This window comes from Protobothrops mucrosquamatus, unplaced genomic scaffold (assembly GCF_001527695.2).
Source record: "Protobothrops mucrosquamatus isolate PMUCROS unplaced genomic scaffold, P.Mucros_1.0 scaffold47, whole genome shotgun sequence".
NCBI classification, from domain to species: domain Eukaryota; kingdom Metazoa; phylum Chordata; class Lepidosauria; order Squamata; family Viperidae; genus Protobothrops; species Protobothrops mucrosquamatus.
Genome location: NW_015386429.1, coordinates 235,592 through 252,742, shown reverse-complemented (window position 1 = coordinate 252,742; position 17,151 = coordinate 235,592). Strand labels below are relative to the sequence as shown.

Sequence of the window (17,151 nt, the reverse complement as noted above, 5' to 3'; positions counted from 1 at the left end):
AAGGAAATGCTTTCAGCTTCTTGAGTAACTGTACTGTAGCATTATGGTAAACATCTATGGAGATTCTCAGTCATCCAGGTCGTGGTTGTCCCAAAGGTGCTTTTCTAAAAGACAACTGCACTTACTTGAGGGGTTTTCCTTGAAAAGGTTTCGCTTCTCATTCAAGAAGCTTCAGTTCTGTTCTTCAAAACTGAAGAAGCTTCTTGGCTGAAAAGCGAAACGTTTTCAGGGGGGAAAAAACCAAGGAAGCCCAGTTGCCTTTTGGAAAAGCACCTTTGGGACTAGCCTTATGGTAATTATCACTTGGTTTCGGACAGAGCTTTCTATTCTAAAGTAGTTGTTACTTAACGGGCCACACTTACGTTTCTCATAAAGTTTTCACCCACAGCAAAAGGCAGGAATAATCACCTGTCTTGACTTTGACCCTTAGGATACATATGATATTCTCTTCATCATCAAACCTAATACATTTGTTATCATACAGGCTTTCATGGATATGGTCTGGATCTAAACAAATTAAATTAAGTTAGAAATATCCAGAGTATTTCACGTCTCCAAAAGCCTTATATGGTTAAGTCACATTTAGATGAAAAAACGTCATTGTTATAAATAATAAGTAACATACAGCATTAAGCTTAAGACAGAAAACCTTTATTGTATAACACAAGAGCTAGACAATCACTTGTCTGAGATGGTATAGATTCTCCTGCTTGACCAGGGGGCTGGACTAGAAGACCTCCAAGGTCCCTTCCAGCTCTATTCTATTCTGTTCTGTTCTGTTCTATTCAGTTTGAAATATTTTGCAGCTGTTTATTAATGCTACATTAGCTTTGAACTAAAATTTTCTTTAACATTGAATTTTAGAAAAGATGGCTAATATACAAACTTCTTTTTATCTTTCAAAGTTTAAGTTTAACATAAGAGTTAATAATCTCTAGTCAATATGGTATAAACACCACTGTACCTAAATAATATAAAATATTACTTCTGTTTTATAATAATATAAGAAAATTTAAGAAAGAAACATTGTTTTAGGGTACTTACTGATCCCCACCATCTCTTATTAAACAATATACCAATAGAATAAATATTGGATATTGGATAAGCATCAAAAATCTTGTTAATGTTAACATATAATAAAATTATTAAGCTTGCATTATGCCATTCCCATTTGTATCTAATTCTGTACTTTGTGTTAGTAATGTTGGAAATGTTAGTAATAGACATTTTTTGCAACCAAAAAAGTGCCTTTGAACCAATACCTTTACTTGTTCATAAATGATCTTGGTTTAGGGAAATGCAGTGAGCTGACCAAATAAGCAGATAAGTATTTTACAAGGTAGTAAAAAAATGAGAGATTTCTTTCAATTGAGTCAATAGTCAAACAAATGGCAAATATTGATTACATATAATCTACATTTAAGATTTAGAACATTCCCTGCCTAACTTCTTATATATAATGGAGAAAAAGATATTGGGATCATAGTGGAGAGCATAGTGAAGATGTTAACACAGTATGCACCAAGGCAAATCTCACGTTAGAGATAATTAAGAGATTAAAAAATAAAACTGCAAAGATTGAAAAATGTCCTTTTACAAATGTAAGGATGTTGGCATCTGAAATTCCTGTACAGTTATGCTTGCCATATTGGGTATGAAAAGGCGTATAATACAACAGAACTAGAAAAAGTGTAAATGAGGTCAAGTGCACTTAAACTCTTTATACCGAAAGGACTATTGTGGGCTGAAATAGGGAAAAGACAACTAAGACGGAACACGACTGAGGTGAATAAAGTCACACTTGGTATGGAGAAAGTGGACAGGGAGAAGTTCTCTCAGAATTCTCGTCACCAGATCATCTAGTGACAACAATGAAGAAAGATATATGAAAGAAAATACTTCTTGTGATATATAACTGTAGAATTCATTACTACAAAATTATAATCACTTCATGGAGATTAAATATATCGAAGCTGTTCCTTTTTAATACTTAGGGTTTAGAACTGCCTGCCTTAAATACCAGCTGAAGAGAAATGTTGATAGCAAGGGGTATTTCTCTATCTTGTTAGCACTTCAGAGACATTGAGTTGGCTATTGTGCTTGGTTAAAGTATGCTTGGTTAAAGAACAACTCAGATGGGTTGTTCTTAATGAACTTTTTGTGTGTGGATTGCAAAATACCATTTTTAGAACATTAAATAGGTGTCATTCTTTCAATTCAAGTAAGTACTTTGTCATCTCTCTGTCATAGTATTGTTGCAGAATGACTTACTTCACTGACAAGAAAGATTTGCAGTAGAAATTCAATGATGCAATTTGTTATCTTCACTAATTAATTATTCACATATCAATTGTATTATTAGCAATGTTCCTTGCAAGTAAAACTTTTCTGGACATTCTCCATTGCCATGCAGTACTTCCTCAGATCAGGCTCAATTAGAAGGCTAAATCCAACAGGTTTGCCTCGTTGTCTTCCTCACTAGCCCTGGATTTACTCCATACAAGTATTAGGGACAATGCTTATGGATGTTTTACTCATTAGAGCAAATCAACTAACCACTGAATCTTAGTTTGTACTTGCAAATTGTTAGAATAGCTAGACTGACTAGCTTAACTAGCTTAACAGAGTAGTGATCGGACGCTAAGCAAATTTGTGCTGCCTCATAGAACGAAGGAATTAATATTAAGCTTTGTCTGGATATGCATTTGTTTCCAGATTTATTCTGGATTCAGCGGAATAGTATGCAGATCTCTTGCACCAATTATTTTGAAATTCTTCTTGTTTGATTTATGCTTGTGGAGGGATCTGAATAAAGATAAACTAGTCTGAGCAAAGCTTTCATTCTTTTAGTTTAACAGTTACTGATTAATATTTGAAGAGTCCAACTGAAACATACCTAACTAGTATCTTAATTTTTCTGAGAAAAATCCTGACTCCACTCTTGCTATTAGCATAGCCTTCCTTTTAAAACTCAAAGTTACTTGTGTGCCATTAATGGCAGAATATTTCTAAATTTATATAAGGTATCTTATTCTTAGAAGTTACCTTGTTTGCGTATGAAAACTAGTATTTAATTATAATTTGCTTCATAACAAAATGTTAGTTATGTGGTTAACATAGCTACATTTCTAGAGATTGTCTATTACTATTTTCCCAGCTATGTCCCTGGTAACAAGATTGTCATTTGCCACAATCCTAAGATTCTGGAGAACAACAGGGCGATTGTCAGATTTGGTCCCTTTCCTTAAACATAGTGGTGAGGCCTGTGGGTTTTATATCTTTTAATATTGATCTCTGTGTGAGATGGGTAGTCTCTAAATATGAAAGATACATTAAAATCTGACAGTTTTTAAACTTTTTAGCAATTGATAATTAGAATGTGAATATTCTGAATTTGGTTGTCTTCCTCTGTCAAGAGAGGAAAAATCATATTACTAATATAATTGATCAATCTTTGAGTCTTTCTGACCAAGCAAAAATACATACAAAAATATATAAAAATGCATTCATAGAATATTCCATTTGTATATATAACATTTTACTAAATAGTAAAATGTAAACTTGCAATATTAAGGAATATAAAGGCAGGGCTGGTTTAAAGAATTGAAAGGTTCAGTACAACATCAGGTTAAGAATCCTCTTTATCTGTGCTTTACATTAACATTGCTGATTGATTCTGTAACAATAAATGTTAAAAGGTCAAATGGGTCAAAACTGACTTAACAATTGTCTTGCTTATCAATAGCAATTTTGGACTCAATTGTAGTTATTAGTTGAGGACATCCTGTATCTAATTATACTGTTTATTCATAGCAGCTGAAATTCCTGAAAATAAATCTTTCTAACCCAAATAATAACTCTGAACAAAAGTCATCATTGATTGATGTATTGTTAATTCAATACCAAACATATTTACTTTATGTAGAGCTGTGGTGATGCAGTGGTTAGAATGCAGTACTGCAGGCTAACTCATTGCTCATTCCAGGAGTTTGATTTTGAGCCTTCCATCTTTCTGAAGTTGGTAAAATGAGGACTCAGATTATTGGAAACAATATGCTCTCTTTAAACCACTTAGAGAGGGCTGTAAAGCACTATGAAGCGGTATAGTGCTATTGCTATTGCTATGTTTAGCCGAACTATTAATGTGTGTTAAATAATTATATTTGTTCAAACTGATCCAATTAGAATTAGAATGCACTAAACTCCTGCTAACTTTGCTGAGTTTATTTTAAAAAATTAACAAAGATTTTAAAGGTGTGCTATAAATAAGTACACCTTTATAAATAGATGTGCTGACTTCTAAAAAAACCAAGTTATCAGAAATCAGATTTGACAAAAAAATTTTTTTATAACATATCACTTATTCATTGGTAAAAATAATAACTGGCATCACAGCTCAAATTTAGTAAAATTAGTAAGTAATATCAAGGTAAAGTAACATATTTTACTAAGTCAATCATGTCACTAATATATTTACAAATGATATATTAGTTGTGTTCAAAATTCACTGATTTGGTGTTCTCCAGATGATCTGGATCCACACATTCCAGAAGAAAAATAGAAAATTCTCATATATTCTCATAAAATCTAGGACAGAGAGTAATTCAGTTTTGTATGTCCCTACTTTTTAAAAAAATCCAAATGAAGATCTATTGCCAATTGAATTAAATAAAAAGTCATGCAGTGACAGGTTTAGAAGTTATTTGTCTTGTCAACTGATACTTGTTCTTCATTGTTATATAATGTAAAACAGTTCAGAAAAAAAATTGCTTTATCAGCAAGATCTGCGCACCATAGTCCATTTCATTCCCTTTTGGTTGGCAGTCTGGAAATTTATCACTAATTTCAAGTATAAGCATGGCTATCAACAGTGATATAACCGTTTACATTTCATTGCATGTTGTTGCCTATGCTTGGAAATGTAAGTGAAGCATATGAAACAGATGGACATGGTTACAATTGCATTAGATCAAAATGTACTTTGTTTTTAAATTATAGTATGTGTGAACTCAGCCATTACATTTTGCAAGTCATGGCTTGCAGGCATTGTAAAAGTACTGATCAACATAAGTACTATTTTTCTTTTCTTTTTTTGTACATTTCTTTGATGTTTGAGGAGGGTTTTGTTATTATGTACACAATAGACACTATTTCAGTTCTTATTTTCAAGTCAAGAAAATTATAAGAAAACTCTATCTCATAAAAATTGCTGTTTTCAGCAGTTTGAAATGGGAATATATTCTCGGATTCATGATTCTTGAGTACTTTTCTGGCTTGCTATAATGCTGATGCCCAACCAGTATATCAAGAATAGTAACTTAAACACACGAGGTATAAAAGTTTATCTTACAATAGCTAGTTATTTGAATTATTTTGAACCTGATTATATGCTGAATAAAATTGATCCCCTGTATATTACAAAGTTGCTATCAAATTTTAAGTTATGTTGAATCCTTAACTGACAATGATCAGGCAGAAGGATTTCTGCAATTGATTTATTAAGTCTATATATTTTCTAATGATTGGGCATGTCCCTCATGCTATTCAGCTCTTCATTAAAAATACTTTGATTTTATTAATATATTATCAGACATTAAGCCAGATTAAAATTATATGATTCATTAGAAATATTTAATGAAAGCTTTGGCAACTTATACATGTCAGCATAGCAGCTTTGGCCTATACAGTTTTCTGCATAAAAGGAAAATGAATATTTTAATAATAAAGAATGCAGTATAGAAAAAGATTGTATTTTAAACACTGAATACGTCATAGTCATATTAGGTGGACTATACAGTTGTTAAGTTATTCTGGATATATCTTTTTCTTCCATTGTGCTCCTTTTAATATCCTACCTTATTGTTAGTCTTGGATGTGAAACATTATTCCTCTACATTAAATATAAACTTCCTTAGTTTTCAGACTTCCGGTTTCGATAGTTGACGAGATGGGTGGAAGAAGCCGGGGCTCCAGCTTCTCAGCCCAATTTTGCTTTGCCCAGCAACCCTAAAGGGTCAGAAAGTTGCCCTGGAGGGGCAACGAAGAAGGAGGGATACTTCAGGAGTCCAGACCAGATGGCGGTCGGTCTGAGCGGACTGAAGAAACCCTCTGAAAGGACAGAGGAAAGGCTGCTGGGTGAGCCCAGGCAGCCCAAGTCTTCGCCAGCCAGAAGAAAAGCAAGGAACTGCAGCGCTCCACCAAACAGCTGATTGTCAACAGCGTGCCGAAGCTGGGTGAGCCAGTGTTTTTTCCTTTTCCTTTTGAATTAAAAGACATTGAGCCCCTGATTGGGAAGAGCTAAAAAGTAAAGAGCTCAGAAGGATTGAAGCTAAAGGCGGTGAGCAATTACAAAAGGGGAAGATATTTAAGGAATACAAAAAAAAAACCTTCTAAAAATTGAACTCAGATTGATTCAAAGAAGGACTACTTAATCTACAAGAGGTGGAAAAATTTTCTAGATATAATCTTAAGGGTAAACAACCTATAAAGAACTTTAAAAGAAAAACTTTGTAAACTTTTTCTAAAATCAGACATTGATAAAATAATGTATGATGACATCTCGTGGCGAAAGAAAAGATTACAGTATTGTTAAATACTAAAAAAATCTGGAAATAATTGACCCTGGAACAACACCTGGTGTAAATAAAGTGCCTTGGTGTGAGTCTACAATGGAAAAGACTTCTCATAACTATATTTGTTGACTCTGGATATAACTAAAACAGGAATTATTTGGAGACAACGAATGCTTTATATCTGAGACCCAACTGGAGGAGTTGGATTTGGGCTAATGTAGTTGGCTCATTCTTTTTGATTGGATTTTAGCCTAAGATAGTTGGCTTTTTCTTTCTTTTTTCATTTTGCCTGCTCTATTTTGTTTTTTTTCCTTGAGATACTGGATTTAGTTTAAAGTAGTTGGCTCCTTTTTACATTTTGGATTTTACCCTAAGACTGTTGGCTGAAAAATGAGTACATCAAACATCACCAGACTTATGAAGAAGACTTTCTCTACACCCTCTGTTGGAACACCTAAATTAAGCAAAGAAATTTTGGATATAAATGCACAATTTGAAGTTCATCATCAAATGATTGCCAAAAATGAACAAAGAATTCAGAAAATGGAAAACAAATCAGATGATATTGATAAAAAAATGGAAATACTATTACAAGAAAATGAGAAATTAGAACAAGCAAATCAAAATCTAGAAGGAGCGGTGGCGATCTTAGAAATGGAGAAGGTGGAACACTATTTGAGATTTCAAAATATCCCTGAAGACAGAGAAGAAAATATAGCAGTTGTGATCATTGAGCTTCTGGCAGAGGCTTTGAAAGCAGACAGAGCAGAGATGCAAATGGAGATAAATGAAATATTTCGAAGGAATTCAAGCTATGCAAGGAAATATAAACTACCTAGAGAAGTACATGTGAAATTCATAAAGAAAACAACAAGAGATGAAGTATTGAGAAAAGTGAGAGATGAGCCATTACAATATAAAAATAAAGAAATTGTGGTCTTAAAGCAGATACCTAAGAGAGTAAGAGATACTAGAAGACATTACCATTTTTAAACTACAAAGCTGATTACAAAAGGCATAAATTTTAGATGGTTAATGCCAAAAGGGATTTTAATCAATTGGAATAATACAAGATATCGACTGGATTCAATCTGGAAAGCAGAAGACTTTGAAGTAAGAAACCGAGCAGTCTTAGATGAAGGAGTGCAACATCGGCAAGAGGAGATTAAGGAACAGAAACAAATGGAAGAGACAATTGAAGAAGTAATTACACAAACAGGAGAACAAAAGAGAAATTTGAACAAGAGAGTGAAGGAACTGCCAGAGAACAGAGGACCACGAGATTGACTAGACCTAAATATAAATAATGGAAATGGAGAAAGAAAATGGAATTTTTTCAGTGAATATAAATGGACTAAATTCCCCATCAAAAAGAAACAAAATTTTCAGGAAATTACAGAAATTAAATATAGATATAATTTGTTTGCAAGAGACGGCTGCTACTCTGAGCCCCTTGACAGGCCAACCACACAGAGAAGCAGGAGGCGGCGGCGGTGATCCCTGCATCGCCAAGCCCGGCCAGCTGCAGATCTGGAAGCAAAGCTGTGCCGACCATCCTCGTGCTGGTGGGGGCAGTGGTGGGGGAAGGTGAGCTGTGGCACATGCCCTCCCCTCCCCGCCCGGAGGCGCACGCGGGACAATGTGCAGCAGCAGCGGCAAAGGGTGCCTGAATGCCAGATCCTGCCTTCCCCCGCCACCACCGCCAACACGAGGATGGTCGGCAGAGCTTTGCTTCCGGATCTGCTGCCTGACACTATCGGCCCCCACACACAGAGGCCAGCGAGTGCATGGGGGCCGACGGTGTCTGTCAGCCACAGCATGCTGGCTATCCTGCATAATGGTGGACTGGCCACAGAGCCCCATCGGTGCAGGCAGAAATAACTCCGGTATAGCTGGAAGGAATAGCCGGCCTGGGCGCATCCACCCGACAGATCTGATGGGGGTGGCTTCTGCTGCTGCTCTGACCAGTCAGCCCTGCAGGGAAGCAGAAGGGGCAGCGGATGCGTGAATCCGCTGCCTCGTCGGGCTGCTAGTGAGCAGCTGAGGCGGCTCCAGATCCCCAGCTGCCTCTCCACCTCCTGCTTCCCTGGAGGGCTGACTGGTCAGAGCAGCAGCCACCCCCATGAGATCCGTCGAGTAGATGTGCCCAGGCCGGGCAAAGGCTTTCTTCTGGCTATCCCGGAGTAATTTCCGTCTGCACTGATGGGGCTCTGTGGCCAGTGCGCCATTATGCAGGACAGCCAGCATGCTGTGGCTGCTGACAGACACCGTCGGCCCCCATGCACTCACTGGTCTCTGTGTGAGGGGGCCGATAGTGTCAGGCAGCAGATCCGGAAGTGAAGCTCTGCCGACCATCCTCGCGCTGGCGGCGGTGGGGGAAGGCAGGATCTGGCATGTGGGCACCCTTTGCTGTTGCTGCCACACATTGTCCTGCGTGTGTCTCCGGGTGGGGAGGGGAGGGCGTGTGCCAAGCTCACCTTCCCCTGCCACTGCCCCCACCAGCGCGAGGATGGTCAGCACAGCTTTGCTTTCAGATCTGTGGCTGGCTGGGCTTGGCGATGCAGGGATCACCGCCACTGCCTCCTGCTTCTTTGTGTGGTTGGCCAGTCAAGGGGCTCAGAGCAGCAGCCGCCACCCCCGTCAGAGCCACCCTGTAGACAGGACCCGCACCAGGTGAGGGCTCCTTCTTGGCTGTTCCAGGGCTGTCTCCGTTCATGCCGATGGGGCTGCACTGCAGAAGGGAGATGGCGGCTCTGATTTCACTCACTCTCCCGCTAAAATTGCTCCTTTTAGGTTCCCTCACCCCGTCCAGCTCTTGCAGCTATTCCCGGACTGCGCATGCATGGAGAGGTGGGGGAGGAGCCCAGCAATGACGTGCATGCCCACAGGGACAGCTCTGCAGGCTGCCTGTGGCACGTGTGCCAAAGGTTCGCCACCACTGATCTATAAAGACCCAATCAATTTAGTATAGAAAGATAATTTCCCAACATCAGCTTATGTTAACATAATGGAATCTAGCATGAAATTAGTAAATTCTAGAAGCTATAAGTTCTTGTGTGTTATAGCTGTCAGACTAAGATGTATTTTTGTATGTTATAAACTATATAAACCTTGTAATCCTGAAAATATAATTGAAGCTAGAGTACATAATTTTGTAGTGTGAAATCCTAATTTTCATTCAAGGCTTTGCTACAAGAGTTCTAATAAATCAAAACCTAAATTGTAAGTTTGCTTAGGAAAAAGAAAACCTTAGAAGGAATAGCTTTGTAGAAAAGTGTAATATTTGATCAATCTAGAATATTTGTGCAGCTTTATGCTTTAATGTATAAACTACCTATCTCAGCATGTATAAAGGCAGAACTTTATAAGAAAACATGTGTAGCATGATCCCAATTCCTTTTTAATGAGATTCGTTTTCTACTATGTAACCAAGTAATTTGCTGCTTTTGTGTGTGTTGGGGCAGCTGGAAAGTATAGGATGGTCTGTACAAACTATGCTCTTTAGGTATTATTTTCTTCATTTTGTTCTCCATGCAAATGGATGGGACAGCTCGGCCCTTTCTCATTTGTCAATAAGTTAAATACAATATAGTTTTTAGATTTTTATTAGGTGAACTATTTTGGGAAAAATAATGGGAGTTATGAGATGTAATTTAGGGAAAGCGCCTACATAATAATCTATTTAACTAAAACCTTGTATTTAAATGCAGGTAGTTCTCGACTTACATTTATTTAATGATGAAAGTTACAATGGCCCTGAAAAAAGTGAGTTATGACCATTTTTCACCCTTGGCAGCATCCCCATGGTCATGTGATCAAAACTCAAGAAGCTTGGCAACTGACTCATATTTATGACCGTATCAGTGTCCCTGGATTATGAGATCACTTTTTGCATCTTTCTGACAACGTAAGTCAATGGGGAAATCAAATTCACTTAACAACTGTGTAACTTAACAGTTGCACTGATTCATTTAACAACTGTGGCAAGAAAGATCGTAAAATAGGATAAAATTCACTTAAATGTCTTGTTTACAACAGAAATGTTGGGGTCAATTGTGGTTGTAAGCAATGACTACCTGTATTCAAAGGGATTCACCATTTTGTGACTGCAACTGTGACTAGATTATTAAAATTTAAGCATGAATTATTGGCTTAGGAGCAAATAATCATTCAGTTATTTTAAACATGATGTGGTGCATTATGAAACCACTTTTGACTAACTATTTTTAATGTCTACTAACAAAATATATTGTGAACAAAGTATATCTAATATTCCGCTTCCAGAAAATTATCACAATTTATATAAATTATTACAAAATAGAGTTGAACCTCTAATGAAATAAATTTATATCAATCTTCATTAAATCACTTTTGGAATAATTTAATTCCAAAATTTGCTATTTGCTTACACGGCAAAGCATTTTTTTCCAAATTTTGTGCAGATTTTATTTTCAACTTTTTTCAAAATTTAGAATCAAAATTATTAATTACAAGCGAGTTTCTGTTGCATATTCAATACGTTTATGGATGAGAAGCTGTAGTGAGAACGCTTTGATTCAGACATGTCAAACACAAGGCCTGCGGGCGGGATGCGGCCTGGGGAGGGCCCAGATTTGGCCCCTGGGGCTGTCCCAGAAATGGCAGGGGACCGCCCCCCCCCCGCCCCAGCCCAGGCCCACCGCAATCTAGCTGGGTGCCTTGGAGCACGTGCAGGAGCGCTCCGTGCAGCAGCAGCAGCTCATTTGCTTTAGCCTGCCCCTCCCCTCCCAGGTTAACCCCGTCAGGCCCAGTCAGGAGTTGAGAGTTTCCCCCATTCTTCCACCCCTTCTCTCTTTTTTTTAACTTCCCCCCACTCCGTTCAGGTGCAGCTGAGGAAAAGGATGAGGAGAAAACAGGAAGGGTGTGTGTGTGTGTGTAAGAGAGAGAGACAGAGAGCCAGGAGGGGAGAAGGAAGCCAAGGTTTTACAAAAAAGGAGAGCTTCCACCTTTCTCCCCCTTCCTCTTTTTTATTAACCTGTGTTGTGTGGTGTTTATGTGTGTGTGTGTGTGAGAGAGAGAATCAGCCAGCAGGGAGTTGCAGAGTAAGCAAACTTACAAAAAGGGGATCTCTCTCTCTCTCTCTCTCATACACATACATTTGTTTCTTCAGCCTAATTTATTAAATCAACATCTAATTTGAAATTAAAAGTTTAAGAAATCCAGGGTGGTTTACAAGAAAACTCTCAAAGACAGCTATTGTAAAGCATCACTAGCACTGCTTAAAACAATATTAAAAGTATGTATTTTAAGAAAGAAAAATAGTAGTAGTAATTTACTTAGTGCTGTTTGACTATAAAATGTGTTGTTGTTTTACATATGCCTGGCTGAACAGTGTGTTTGGAGTTGCCTCTAAATGGGTGAGGGTTGCACTGTTCATATTTTCCTTGGGAAAAAGTTTTATAACGGGGGTGCTGTCTCTGAGAAGGCTCTGCTTGTGGCCCGTTCTATAAACCAAACCAGGGGGACCATCTGGTCTAAATGGATGGTAAACAAAGATTAGAGGGCTGGAGGCTAAAACATATGACAAATGTTTGTGGGAATTGGGTATATTTAGCTTAGTGAAAAGGACTAGGGGTGATGACATGATAGCAGTGTTCCAATATTTGACGGGCTGCCACAGAGAAGGGGTCAACCTATTTTCCAAAGCACCAGAAGACAAATAATAGATGGAAACTAATCAAGAAGAAAACCAGCCTAGAACTAAAGACTTGTGAAAGCAACTAACCAGTGAAAAGGCTTGCCTTAAGAAGTTGTAGATGCTCCATCACTGGAGGCTTTTAGTAGATTGGATATTCCATTGTCTGAAATGGTATATGTCCTCTGCTTGAGCAGGAGCTTGGACTAAAGACCTCAAAGGTCTCTTCCAACTCTTATTCTTTGAGAGAAGTGCTGCCAACCTCTCCCCCCCCTCTCGTCCCTTCCTGGGCAGAGGAGGGAAGGAGAGGAGGGAAACAGGAAAAAAGTAAGGGACGGAAGATGGGAATAAAAAGGAGGGAGACAGGGAAGGGGAGGAAGGAAAGAGAAGGAAAGGAAGAAAGAGAAAGGAGAGAAGGGAGGGTGGGTCTGAGGGAAGTCCTGCTTTAGCACTTGGCCACCAGCAGCCTTGTTGCCCTTTTGCATCCCCTGGTGGTCTCCCATCCTATTGCTGAGGATGCTTTGGTTACAAAGCCAGGTTTCCTTGCATGGAGAGGGAGTGGGCCTCCCTCTGACCCACACACTTTGTCCTCCTGCACCCACGAGCAACCTGCCAAGGAGACTGAGCATAGCAGCAGAAGTGTGGCTAGGCTAGGCAGGGCTGTGGGGTTCTGATACCGTGGGAGCAAAAGGGCCGGGCTGGGCACTTGACCTCTGCTGCCCAGGGCTCTGGGCAGTCCATGCCACTGTCCAGGGGCCCCGTGCATAGCCTGAGGCTCCTCCAGTGGACCAGGCCCTGGTGCTCACCCCATCCCACCCACCACCCTTGGATGCGCCTCATTCCTGCACAGGGCCCCACAGGTGCCCCTAACATGAGTGACATGGAGCTGGCCACGGCCAGCCAGTAGGCCACACCCATGCCAGCCATACCCACCCGGCCCCCAACGGCAACCACGATGCTGATGCGGCCCTCAATGAAATTGAGTTTGACACCCCTATTTTGATTCAACCTCTTTATTCCAATTTCACCTCAATGACCACACAAAGCAACATAAATGTAAAATCTCTGGATGACATTTTATTGTGATACAAATTTAAAATCAAAAGGATCAGCGATAACGATGAAGCTGCAAAGTGTTATGCTGTCTCCATGAAAAGAATCAGCGATAACGATGAAGCTGCAAAGTATTATGTCGTCTCCATGCAGCACGACGTGATCCACCAATTGTGTGATGGAACTTGTGGCCCTTGCCAAGGCCACGGCTCTTCCTGCCAGCAGAGGTCAGCCCACGCATCTCTCTATGTTTGTGAACTGGTTTGGTGATCCATTGCGTATCTGGATTGCGCCTGATAGCTTTGTGGAAAGGATCAATCAGAATGACCTCAAAGAACTTGTATGTGGAATCCTCACCCACCCAGTAAGAATTCAGCACTCTTAAGGCTCCACAGTGTCGGCCAGCACGCTCCTAGAAAATAAAAGTTTAAATATATGTATCTGTAACTATATATAGCATACAGTGAAATCAGATTGAGAAACTTGATGTAAAAGAAATAGTATATAAAGACTAAAGTACTTATAGGTAATTTAATATTTCCTTTCTTTACATTAAGCATTTCATTTTCTTCAGTGGCCATCTTTCATGTTTTCCCGACTCTAAATATTTTGATTCCACAAGTGCTATGCTTTGAACAGTTGCTTTACTCAGATATTAGTAATAACTATTCTCACTAGTAAACTATCATTCCCAAACAACACTGCTCAAATGTCAGCCTCCTGCAAACATTCATTTGCTCAATGTGGTTTTCTGTATAATTCAAAACATATTGGTTTGCCCACAAGCCAGAACTCTGCATTAAGGGGAGAGTTCTCATGTGAGCTCTGATAACATAGCATTTGAATTAACTGTCTCCTGAAAAAATAAGGAATACAGATAATCCTTAAAATCGAATTCAACCCACCAAGAATAATTGACTTAATTAAATACATGTCCAATCTTAGTTCCAATTTATTTCTGTACTGCTATATACACTCAGTTGTATTTACACAGAAGCAATGCCTTCATGTAAATGATTATACATAGTTATTTATCACAATGTTGTTTATAGACATTCTATCTAGTATTGGAAACACTACACCATCACTATTACTCACTTAGGAATATTTTCATTACTTGAACTTAGTTGTTTAATACATGCTAGATTACATTACATTGTAATATTAATATAGCATAATTTATTATATATTATGCCATAGATCATAGACTTCTAAAATGTCACATGGTTCTTCTTCAGATTTACTTACTTCTGCTACAGACTGCAGACTCCGGGCAAATTTCAACTGGTTCACACCATGATGCACAGGCTTTCCATAAGTAGCACCCTTAGGAACTGGACGTTTACGACCACCACGACGAACTCTGATGCGATAGATAACATAACCTACAACAGAAACAAATAACATTTTAAAAATCTTAAACTTTTGTCCAAGCTACCTGGCTATTCTGAATTTTTGATCCACGTATGTCCATTTTATTAATCTGAGATGATTTACAGCAACAACAAAAAAGACAGAAATTAGATTCACATAATATAGACAAAAGAAAATCTTAAAATTTGCTGCCTTTCCATCAATTTGACTTTTCAGATGTTTCCTGCAGTTTATCCTCTTTGGATGTATAACTAGGTGCCAGTTAATTTATAATAATAATCCCTGTAGTGAGCATTGTATCAGATCGGGGGTTTTCTCCATATATGTAATAAGCATGCAATAAAACATATAGAGCAAGAAAACTTTTTAAATGTTCCCATTACCTTGCTTAGCTTTATATCCCAGCCTGCGGGCTTTGTCTGGTCTGGTTGGTCGAGGAGCTCGATGAAGTGCCGATAACTGGCGATATTGCCAGCAACGGACACGCAGGAGGAAACGCATTACATCAGACTGCTTCTTCCTCCATAGTTCTTGGATATACTTGTAGGCACCCATTATGACTTACCTACTAAAGAAAATGCAGAATTATGTTACATCACATTTCTTTAATATCAGGCATATACTAAAAGGGACTCTTTTAAAAGAATAATGCTCTCAAGTATCTAAAAGTAAACTCCATAAAACTGACTAGTAAGTAAATCCATAAAAATATGCCATTATTCTTTGGGTGCCATGTTTCTTTTTTCTGCTAATGTGCTGGTAAGAAGGCACATACTCATAAAAGCAATTTTAACTTCAGTCCTACAGATAAATATGTCAAAGAAAAAAACATGTTTTGCATGTCATAACTTTTGCCTTCTTCCATCAGCTTCTGAAGCTAATGTCCATGATACAATTTCAATCTATTACTGCTTACTATATATACCATACACACAAAACCACACATGAATCTATATGTATCATATACACAAATGTTTTTTATCAATATAAGGTAGCATTTTTTCTCAAATTTTCTAGGTTTTAGCTTTATTCAAAAACATAGGTTGCTGCTTTGTACCAATTGCTTGGATAATCTTTTCTGACAGAAACTACCTAAAGATTGCAAGCAGGAATATTTTACATCATTTACCGGTACTACCTAAACAGAAAGCCTTAAAACAAGTCTGCCAATTTGGGAGTTATTTCTTAATTTTCTATTTCAATTCTATTTTTTATTCTCATTAACGCTCACAGCAGTCCCCTCCTCTTGACTATCAGTCAGATTTGAATAGAAAACCACTGAAACTCAGGTTTCATGCAGGGAGCTTAATGGTTAAGGCACCAGCCTAGAAAGCAGGAACCTTCAGCCATTAAAGCCAGCTGGGTGACTTTGGGCCAATCACTCTATTAGCCCAATCCACCTCACAGGGTTATTGTCGGGACACGATAAGAGGAAGAGGTGTGCGTGTGTAAACAAATTAATAAGTCTGCTCTACTACTTACGAGTCCCTTCCTCCTCTTCCCCTTCCCCCATAGGATTGCACTGAGCAAAGACCGCATGATCCGTCATCGCTCGATTTTCACCATAATTCTGAGCTGTAAGAAAAGCCCCGATGCCAGAGGAGCCCAGCATTTCAAATATTTATGTTCGTTTCCATTCTCATCCTTCATCTTTGTTCACTTGACCATGTCGTCCGGTAGCATAGGGCCCAAGACGCCATCCTGCCAACCAGACCCTAAACCCTTCTTTTTCTTCCACAGCTACCCAAACATAATCATCCTCCCTCCCCAAGCCTCGATCCATAAGAATATGGAGCAAATGGGTGCAAAGAGCCTCCAGATTGCAGGATGGTAATGGATACACCGTCCGCAGAAAGAACACAAGCAACCTTACCAGAAAGCTCTCGAAACCGGAAAGGAAGAGGCCTCTCTCCCAAAATGCTTTGCAACAGAGGCGGGCAGGAAAAATTCAGCGGTCAGATGCTTGCTGGGAAATGTAGTTCATGGGGAACACATGTTATTAGAGCGTGGACTTTCACGCTATGGGATGAAATTGATCACTGTGACTTTTGGCTGGCTGCTCTCTACAAGTTATGTTGATTTAAAGGCATCTAGATGTGGAAATTATTCTAGAAAAGATTCTCCTTAATCACACTTTGGGACTATTAATGATAGAATGCTTTAGAAATACACTTTCGTCATGATGGTTTACTTCATACGATCTATGAAATGGATGGGAAGATCATGGCTGAGTTCTTGTTTTAAATTAAATTCCAATTTTATTCCAGAATTCATGGTGTTAAAGTCAAATACAGAATAATTCGTATTTAAAATCCATTTATTTGTTGCTCTTTAGAAAAAAATAACTCTTCCAGTTTCATTAACTTGGTGCAAAGGAGCTTATATTTTGTAAATGGAAAAAATAGTTCTAGAAACCTTTTGCTCGTTCCTCCAGAAATCTTAAGTTCTTAGGAGAGTTGTCCTGTAATTTTAAAAGGG

The 17,151-nt window shown here is 38.6% G+C and overlaps 1 protein-coding gene across 1 annotated transcript; it reads right to left on the bottom strand.

The window, feature by feature from the left end:
• Nucleotides 1-13,300: 13,300 nt before the first annotated feature.
• RPL15 (ribosomal protein L15) lies at nt 13,301-16,595 on the bottom strand. The gene is made up of 4 exons (XM_015811699.1): nt 16,547-16,595; nt 15,057-15,241; nt 14,548-14,684; nt 13,301-13,711 (listed from the first exon to the last, which is right to left on the bottom strand). The coding sequence occupies exons 2-4, from the start codon at nt 15,226-15,228 to the stop codon at nt 13,406-13,408; spliced, it is 615 nt and encodes a 204-aa protein (XP_015667185.1). The 5' UTR covers nt 15,229-15,241; nt 16,547-16,595; the 3' UTR covers nt 13,301-13,405.
• Between the last annotated feature and the right edge of the window lie 556 nt (nt 16,596-17,151).

Bases quoted from the DNA above. Each gene is read 5' to 3' on its own strand.
- RPL15 (XM_015811699.1), bottom strand. From the start codon at position 15,228: ATGGGTGCCTACAAGTATATCCAAGAACTATGGAGGAAGAAGCAGTCT. The intron at 14,685-15,056 runs GTAATGGGAACA...TTTCTGTTGTAG, and splicing joins GGGATATAAAGCTAAGCAAG to GTTATGTTATCTATCGCATC. The intron at 13,712-14,547 runs GTAAGTAAATCT...TTTATTTTCTAG, and splicing joins GTCTGCAGTCTGTAGCAGAA to GAGCGTGCTGGCCGACACTG.